Source organism: Rhipicephalus microplus, chromosome 7, assembly GCF_043290135.1.
Source record: "Rhipicephalus microplus isolate Deutch F79 chromosome 7, USDA_Rmic, whole genome shotgun sequence".
In the NCBI taxonomy this organism is placed as follows: Eukaryota; Metazoa; Arthropoda; class Arachnida; order Ixodida; family Ixodidae; genus Rhipicephalus; species Rhipicephalus microplus.
In genome coordinates this window covers 85,694,387-85,703,633 of record NC_134706.1, presented here as the reverse complement: position 1 = coordinate 85,703,633, position 9,247 = coordinate 85,694,387, and the positions used below count along the sequence as shown (strand labels likewise).

Genomic DNA, 9,247 nt, shown 5'->3' with positions numbered 1-9,247 from the left:
CTGTTCACTGAAATCGTGGGTGTCGTTTCATAAAGGTACACTGGTAAAGCATGTTACTCTCGGGTATGCTGCCTGCACAGTGCATGAAATGGTGAGGCAGGGGAAGGTGGTACCGAATGTCAGATAATGTGTGTGTGTGTGCGTGTGTGTGTTATATATACACACACACGCAAGTATATAAAGTACAGCGATTCCTGCCTTTGCTATTCGGCTGATTCACAAAGACCCAAATATTGCATTCCTTTCAGCAAGCGTAGTAATAAAAGTTCATGCGCCCCTCCGTCTTAACGACGACAACGGTTTAACGCGAATCTTTCTGGTGTGGGAGTTCGTGGCTCATTTCATTCAGTCTATGTCAGCCCCTGGCGCATTGTACAAGCACAGGCCACCAGTTTGTATGACGTGCGTTGTTCCATTTAACAATTAGGCAACAACAGCACTAATAGGTGTCCAAGTTGCACCAAAAAAAAAAAAGCTCGCCAACGAGTACTTCTTTCCTACCATACGCGAGCACCGCAAGCGGTAATGCGCTTCGCATGCTGCCCCACTACGGCAGGAGCCGTAATGGCGGCCGTCGTAGCAGACGACGCGGCTGTCCTCACCCTCAGCGGAGCGCGCGGGCATCAAGGCACCCTAATAGACATAGCCTCCTAGATTTCCCTTGCCTGCCGGATTACCGGCGGCCAGTGGCGGTCGTCAGAACTATGGTGGTGGCGCAACTTGAGTAAGAGTGTCTTCATATGATTTTTTGCGTTTTAGAAGCTTATATGCAACAAAAAAACGTAAAAAAGTTTTGAAAAGGCGCAAACTTAATTTTAATTAACCCTACGTAAGTGCCACTGTTATAAACGACGGGCGTTTTGCGCTCATTCAGCAGGCAACCCCTTTAATAGAAGGCATAGCATCCAAACTAGCAAACGCAATCTCAAAGGCCACGTACAAACACCCTTATCCTTACGTAAATAGCGCTGCCATAGATGACGGGCTTTTCGCGCTTATACGGCAGGCAAGGGAAATCTAGGAGGCTATGGCAGAGGGTGCCAGACTACGGGGACATATATGCTTCTCTTTGTACGGGCAGTAGGTGTTCTGTGGTACGGAGTTGCAGTTACGGTACGGCACGGGCGCGTAGTAAGTTTGACGGCAGTCTCACGCAGTGAAGATTTGGAAGCTGAACGAAGCGACGAAACAACTGAAGCCACTCAGCTTTGCTTACTGGAACGAATTTGAATAAACCCGTTGTGGGTGACTACTGGCGGCGACCGGTCGTTGGGTGGATAAGCAGCGCAGAACATGGCAGCGCCCAAAGGGGAGTGCAGCACAAGCAGCAGCAGCGGGAACAGTGGCGTCGTAGTGACCGATGTACCGCCCAACGAAAGTGAGACACTGGAGGGTCGAGCTACGGCCATACAGGAGAAACTGGACAACACTTACCGCCAGATAATGCTCCTAGACGAGCGAATCCGCGACCTCAAACGCCTGTTCATGCGTGCCCACAAGAACAACAAGTATGCTTTTCGCTACAACTACCGCATGAAAGTGTCCATCGCATGCAGCATAAAGATGATGTACTACCACTACGCCAACACCAAAGTGGCTGAGCTGGAGCGCATCAACACACAATTGGAAGAGGCGCGTTCAACGGCCAGGGGCACCTCGGATGGCGACAGAGTGTAGCTTTGGTGTGTGGTATGTTTTAAACGTTTCCATTATTGATGTCCCGTGTTGCTGAGCAGTGCTCCGCTGGCAAGTGTTGTGTAGACTTACTGAACAGTAGTTGTTCGTGAGTGTCTTGTGCAGTGTCGATTCTTTTTAATTTTTTTTACGTTTCTGCAAGAGAGCCGAGCGCAGGAAACTTCTTCGGCAACGACGCCACCTGCCTGCTTAATACAACTGGTGACTTAAAGGTTGAGCGCACGTGTCGGTGTCTAGGCTGCGTCTACGCATGGTTTTCTCTCGAAGCCTGCTGTATCATGAGCTAGGACAGACCTCGTCACGAACGACAGTGTTTGTGCCACGAGAAGGAGAATCCAGACGAAGCTGTGTAAGCCATCCGAACACCACGCCATTCACCTGGGCATAGCGAAGCGGTGTGGTAAAACAGTGACAAAAGTCCATGTGATATTGTTTGTTTGTACATTTTATCCTGCCGCAACCCACCATGGGGGATTGGCCATGAAACGAACGGTGCCTTGCTATGTAATAGGAAATGTTCATAATTCCGAAATTATAAATGTTTAATGAATATGTTTGATTTTTATAATTTTTTTCAATGAACATAGCATTCAATTCTTTTTGTCTCCCGAAGCAAATCACAAGCGCTCCTGTGGCTAAAACCCAGCACGGTAGCCCCAAAGGAAAGAAGAACCAGAAAGGATAAAGTTAATCTTAACCTTCGAAACGGTTCGTCTAGAAGTCTTTTCCTCTGATTGGTGAATAATCTGCACATTAGAAAAAAATTAAGAGATTCACATTCATTGCAATGGAGGCATAAAGGTGACTGTACCAGACCAGGCCTGTGTAGGTAAAAATTCAGTGGGGGGACTCGGCATTGTATTTTGATAACTGCAATCTCTGTCCTCGCAGCAGGGGAGTTTATGACAGGCGCCAACAGTTATATATACGAGGCATGATGTAAATGATGCTAAGCAGACACTACCTACCAAATCTTCTTTACTGTAGTCAATCGGCAAAGAGCCTCATCGCATTGCTTTGGCTCTCATTTGTCATTCGAAGACATCCCCTTGTGCAATGTCAACCTTTGTATTATTGGTATTTGCTCTTGCAAACGGCTGGCTCATTACGCTGCAACCTGCTACGCTCATTATGCAGCGTGCTGGCAACGAGGTCATCATTTTTTTCTTTTTCTCTCTCGCACTCCAGCGTAGTTCGTTTGCTTCGTTCGCTGCGTGCGCTGGATACTATCTGGTCGGTTCACTGCAGGCGTGCAGCGTGCGCTATATCTTTCGCTTGTTGCCTGAGGGTCAATATGACGATGCAGAAGCCTTTTGAGCGGCAGAATGTGATCGAGAAGTACCTCCAAATGTTATATCATCATGAAGATGGCTACCTGAAGTCAGACGTTGAGCTTTTCGTGAGGTCACTGGCTGCCGTCAACGAGAGGTATGCTGTGCGGACATCAAGAGACCTTACCAAGTCGTCTAAGTGCAAGGATATATCGATTGCTTCTTTTTTTTTTAAATTCGAAAGACATCCTTTTGGCATAACCAGCATAGATAAGAATGTCACAAGTTCATCACGCATAAATACGCTCATACATGAAGTTCAAGGATCGGTGGAAAGGTCCTCTTATCCGCTCTTGTAAGTCCGGAGGGCGACCGGGACGGTGACCCCTTGCTTCTTAACGTATCGCTATGCGCTTCGACTCAGCATTAAAAAGCGCAATAGTAATTTCAACCCGCCATACAAATGTTTACTTAGGGTTGGTGCAACAATAGAGTTAAGGTTAGTGCAACAATTTGGCATTCTGGAAGATCGGGTTGTCGTTGTTCTGGTTACCAGTTCAGAGTTTTCCTGGCACCTATTTATTTAGGGTAGTGTGCAGGGTTGTTCAGGGTGCGAACAATGACCCGAAGTTCAAAAATGATGATAAACGTAATTGGAACTTAACTTATGAGTCTATCCATGGGATGTTTACATAAATGCTTTGAATTCTGCAAAGCATGGTTGTTTGTTTTGTATATGCACCTGTGAATTTTTTCTTTGCACATTAAAATAGCAATCGTGCGCAACACGGCACACTATCTGCAGTTGGGCTCAACTTCATGTCGGGCCATGGCCGTGTGTGCCATTGGTCCTCCTGCTAGAAGTGTGAATTAGGCGTCGAGAGCGATGCGTAGGCCTGATGACTATGTATATGAGATGCTGATGTACATGTCACCGACAAGCTTTTTGTTGTATTATGAAGTTCCAAGGCCCAGCGAAACTGTAGCATGTCGGTGCTGCTTACAAGATGTTCCGTCGTAAAACCACACAAAAAAGTCTACGTGATTTGTAAATATAATCATAATTATTTCCCTTGAGGAGAGCCATAATTTCTTGGCGGAGGCAGTGCATCTATAAGTTTTTTTTTGCTGCCATTGCCCAACAACTAGATTTGACATTGCCCTTTGCCATGCATAAAACTAGGTGTGCCAAGTTTTATCCATGGGAGACGCTTTATTGCAGCCTCAGCCGTCTGCTCGAGTCCAATCCTGAATCTCCGCTCTTCCATTTCAAATTCAAACATTCTCTTCTCAACCCCTCGGTTGAACAAAGGGTCTTCACACAAGCCAATCACGCGTTATGGCTCGCATCAACACTACCAATTGCAGAAACACTTTCATAACACGCACTGCATTGGTAAAAACCACGCTACCAAATACAACACGCCAAGGAATAGGTTCTACATGTTTCACACTCTCTCCCATTCCAGGCCGTGTATCGGCCGATCTTCGTCAGTAACCATTCTCGCGCTCAATCTCCGTCAGCTTTCTCTTTAAACGTCGCTTCGTAGCAGCCTCCTTCAGCGCAAAGAGTACACCGTTGGGCTCTGTGCGCTTACCAGGCATGCATGCGATACCGAGGTGCCCCCTCATTCATCCTAACAACACTCGATAATGACGTATAGCGGTGGAGGATATGCTCGTCTCTGCCGCAACCATGATCAGCCCAGTGGTCGCGTCTCCGCGGCATTCTCAACACACGCGCTTGCCAACAATCACTTATACTCAGATGGCGGTGCCTGGCCTGCTTCTTGCCAGACACTCTTCCGGGTAAGCCTTCCCCTTCCGGTCCCAAACGCGGGTGACCTTGAGGGCTTCGCTCGTGAACCATGTGAACGAAGGAGCCTCCTTCATTTCTTGTGCGCAGGTCTCCCGTGTTCGACTTCGCAAAACCGATCAGCTTCGTTAGTTGACGGGTCGGGAACTGGCTCCACGCTTTGCATCAGTCACATTAATTGCACTGCACACAACACGGTTCTAATGGTTACCTCATACTAACTGCTCCTATGACCATTCGCATGCCGATACCTTCCTCACCGTTCGAAAAAATCTTGGCGAGTTTCCTGGAATTAACAAAACCATGCAATCTCACTTAGCCGCCAGAGTAAAGAATGCAAAAGTTGGTGTAGATAGAAACTTGCCTCTTGAATTAAAAATAGAAAAAAAGTCTGTCTTCTGTAAGTGCGCCACAGTTAACGTGGTAGCAATGTGTCTTAATGTTATTTGTTTAAGAATACTGCTATCTCAGTTTTCGAGATATAGCAGGTGTAAATACAAATGTTTGATACCTTTATAATAATGCACATCAACAAAATACACATTTACGCAATTCTTTCTTCTATTATCTCAGCATCGAGTCTGCGCAGACGCCGATCAAGCTCACTCCAAAAATGCACGTTCTGAAAAAAAAATAACGAACAAAAGAAAACGGAAAAAACTGAATTGATCTAACGGGCTATTAAGATCTATTAGGAGAATCAAACTATTGGATACGGTGTGCAGAAGATGCAATGAAGGGTATGGGTGCTAGAACACTCCAATCAGTGTGAAATATCCTGGCATGGTATTAAGTGGGCTGATTTTAGAGAGGGGCTGCAGCGATAAAACATCCGCTTGCGAAGTAGGCAAGCAACGCTGTTCATGGCGACGAAATGCAAGCAATATTGCTTAAAAAAACATATTTTATCATAGGTATGTCATGTTTGTGGTGAGGCAACCAAACAGCCAACGCATATTCCTGTCTGACCAATGTCTTATGTGCTGTCAATCAATATTTTTCCTTTTTTTTTTGTGTTGCTTAACATGCTTTGGAGACACCATAGTTATCGAAGTGTTTGTTGCAGATTGTTTCGGTGTGCGTGCTCTTTTATAAATTTGGTGTAAGAGTTACGTCAATCTATTTAAACTACATATTGCCTACTGCGCTTACGCCGTCATTATTATATCTAAAGTCAAAAGGCTGTTTCTTATTTGAAAAGATCGTCAATGCAGTCTTTCAGATGTTTGTGATGTTTCACTCCTGCTACATACGACGGAAAAAAAATTGGCAGCATGTCCACGAAGTGAATGATGGAGAGTTGGGCGAAACATCCGTCCGTCCATTCGTTCTTGCTTCCGTCTGTGTGACCGTCTGTTCGTGCATCCTCACGTCCTTCTGTGCGCCCGTCCCTGCGTTCGTTCATGCATCCGCCCCTGCGTCTGTCAATGCATCTGTCTCTGTGTCCATTTCTCCATCTATTCAGCACTCCAAGTACCACCATCTCGCATCTTTTCATCATATATTCCCCATATAGAAGCACCGCCATCCAGCGGACATTCCAAGGACTAAACGAGAGGTGACACACGCACACTTTCTTAATGCTTGCGCTTCGGGTCTGCTTTCCACCTATAACCACGTTGAGTTCATGGTATATACCAGTTCACTGTATTCGTGGCACTGAGGCACAACGCTCGCTAAACCTTTGTAAAACCAAGGAGGTTACGCCCAGCGAGTTTAACCTAGCAACCCTTTCTTGTCAGATAGTGCTCAATGTACATGCCAATGGCTGCTAATGGGGAATGAGAGACAGGAGAATTCGCTTTTTACTTTCTTACGGCTTGCGCTTCTTGTCTACTTCCCACCTTTTACCACCTCGAGTTCATGGTATATACTAGTTCTCTGTATTCATGGCATTGCGGCCCAACGCTCGCTAAACCTTTCTAAAACCAAGGAGGTTACGCCCAGCGAGTATAACCTAGCAACCCTTTCCTGTCAGATAGTGCTCAATGTACATGCCAATGGCTGCTAATTGGGAATGAGAGACAGGGGAATTCGGCTTTTAGTTAATGCGCACGCTGCGAATTTTTTATTGTTCAACAATGCACAGGAGAAATCCCCAACGGCACCATCTTGCAGGTCAAAACGTAAGACTGGTTACACACTACGACTACTATGAAGGACGAACGGGTGCCGCTTTAATGAGCTTCGCCCCTAAAAAAACACTATTCAGTGCATCCCGGTCTTCAGTATTAGAGATAGTTCAGATTAGAGACGGATGCTGATTATATCACCCAGCTTGCCGAAGAAGCCTGACAACTTGCACGCCTACGTATTAGTCGCCAGCAGGACTACGATTCAAGACGGTACAACCTTCGTCACCGACTAGTCTCATACGAGCCAGGAGAGAAAGTTTGGATATGGACTTCTATTCGGCGCCGTGGCCTCTCAGAAAAACTCCTAAGACGGTACTTCGGGCCCTATGAAGTTCTACGACGTCTCAGTGACATTAATTATGAGGTTGTTTTTGATACTGCACACTCATTCAGGCGTCGAAGGTGTGCTCCAGAAGTTGTGCACGTTGTTCGGATGAAACCTCATTTCTCCGAATGAACTCGTGCGTTTCCAGCGAGTACGAACCACTTTGACTATAAAGCAACTGGACGATGCTTTCTTGAAAGGGAGGCTAATGTCACGGCTAAAGGCCGGGCGAGAGGACGACGAACTGATGAGTGTGGGCAGCATCCACGGTTGCTCCGAGAAAGACGACGTTGAAGCGGCTGCTCCTTTGTTCTGTCAATACAGACCTTGTTTTTCCTGGTCTCACCCGTGTCCTGTATCGTGTTATTTTCACGTCGCGACAATATCAGGGCATTGGCCTAGTGTACTAAGCCCAACCGTTCCCTAAAAAAAGGAAAGAGAAGAAAAAATAACAATCAACAAATCTGCTTTTGCCGCCACCGAGGCTAACAACTCAAAGGACGAAGACGACGGTACGCGAGCCGGCACTCCTTCCTCCGGTGCTTCCTGAGGCCTCAGCGTCCGGTTTCAATTTGGGATCCGCTGCTACTTCAAGGGCACCTTCGTGCTTCCTCCTGTGGGGGAGCGGCCGGATCGGGTGGTGCTGTTAAGCCTATTAACCTGATGTCTCTTTCCTCTCCCGGCCAGGCATATTCTGCCTGGTCGGCTTCCCTTCCTAACAGTGATTTGCCAATCGATCTATTTTTGCGCAGTGGTCTGAAGAGTGTTCCTGTGGCCCTGGTTCCAACCAACGGCGAGTCTATTCGCATGAAAAAACCGAAACTAATTCAAGAAGAACTCTGGAAGATTTTCGATTATTACCAAATGATTACTGAGGTGCGTCAATTTGGGCGTGGAGGTATCCTGTGCTGCTCGCCGGACCAGGCCTGCATCACAGATCTTCTAAAATGCACAACGTTTGCCTCAAATCCGGTGAGCTGTTTCGTACCTGTCCATTTGGCATGTGTGAAGGGGCTGGTTCGAGGAGTGGACTTGAGCCTTACACCACCCGAAATACTTGAAATGTTTGCGGCCGCAGGAGCAGTCTCTGTATTTCGATGCTCGCGAAACGTTGAGAACAAAAAGGTTTCCACAGAATCAGTGATTGTGACTTTTGCCGGTACGGCTCGACCGACCGAAATTAAGGCATGGCCACTAATTTATCGTGTAGATGCACTATCCCCTCGTCCACTGCAGTGCAAAAAATGCTGGAGGTATGGGCATACCATCAAGGGATGTAGATCAGATGTGAGGTGTCGCACATGTACTGACCAACATAAACCCGATAAATGTTCAACCCAAGAATTGAGATGCTGTCTATGCAGAGGAAATCACGCGGCTGACGATGAAAGTTGCCCCATGAGGACATGTGAGTTGCAACTTCTAGAAATCATCGAACAACAACGATGCTCCTGGCGTGAGGCCCGATCTATACTTTCTGAGTGCTCACGTGGCTATGCCTCCATTGCCAACCGGGCAAACCAGATGCTTGAGTCGTCGTTGCCTGATTTAATAACATCAATGGTGGAAAAGGCCATGACGAAACTTATGGAATCTCTATTCGTGAGCCTGACGGAGTCATTGGCACAAATAGTGAGCACTAAGTTGAATCAAATATTGCAGGGAGGTAACCAACCTACCGTGCCCCCTTCTCTACCTTCACCAGTTAAGGTTACTGATATTCCATCGGAACCAGGCCCTTCGAAGTCAAAGCCAGACACACCGAACACTGGCCATAGAATAATTATGCCTCTTGTACAGGACCTAGATTGGAGCTCGGACTCCGATTCTCATGTCTCACAACCAGAACAAATGGACTCTGACTCAAGAAATGTGAAACGACGTGCTTCTCCTGAGGCACAACGGTCCTCAATTAGTCCTAAATCAAGAAATAAGAGATATCAGAAGGGAAACCCATCAAAAAAGGATGTTTTAAAAGATAGCATCTTAGAGAAAGCGGTGAGTG

At 46.7% G+C, this 9,247-nt stretch overlaps 1 protein-coding gene across 1 annotated transcript; it reads left to right on the top strand.

The window, feature by feature from the left end:
• Positions 1-712: 712 nt before the first annotated feature.
• Positions 713-3,764, top strand: LOC119179652 (uncharacterized). The gene has a single exon (XM_037430770.2). It carries the CDS (start codon positions 1,294-1,296, stop codon positions 1,675-1,677), a length of 384 nt encoding a protein of 127 aa, XP_037286667.2. The 5' UTR covers positions 713-1,293; the 3' UTR covers positions 1,678-3,764.
• Positions 3,765-9,247: the final 5,483 nt, after the last annotated feature.

Coding starts and splice junctions, on each gene's coding strand:
- LOC119179652 (XM_037430770.2), top strand. CDS start 1,294: ATGGCAGCGCCCAAAGGGGAGTGCAGCACAAGCAGCAGCAGCGGGAAC.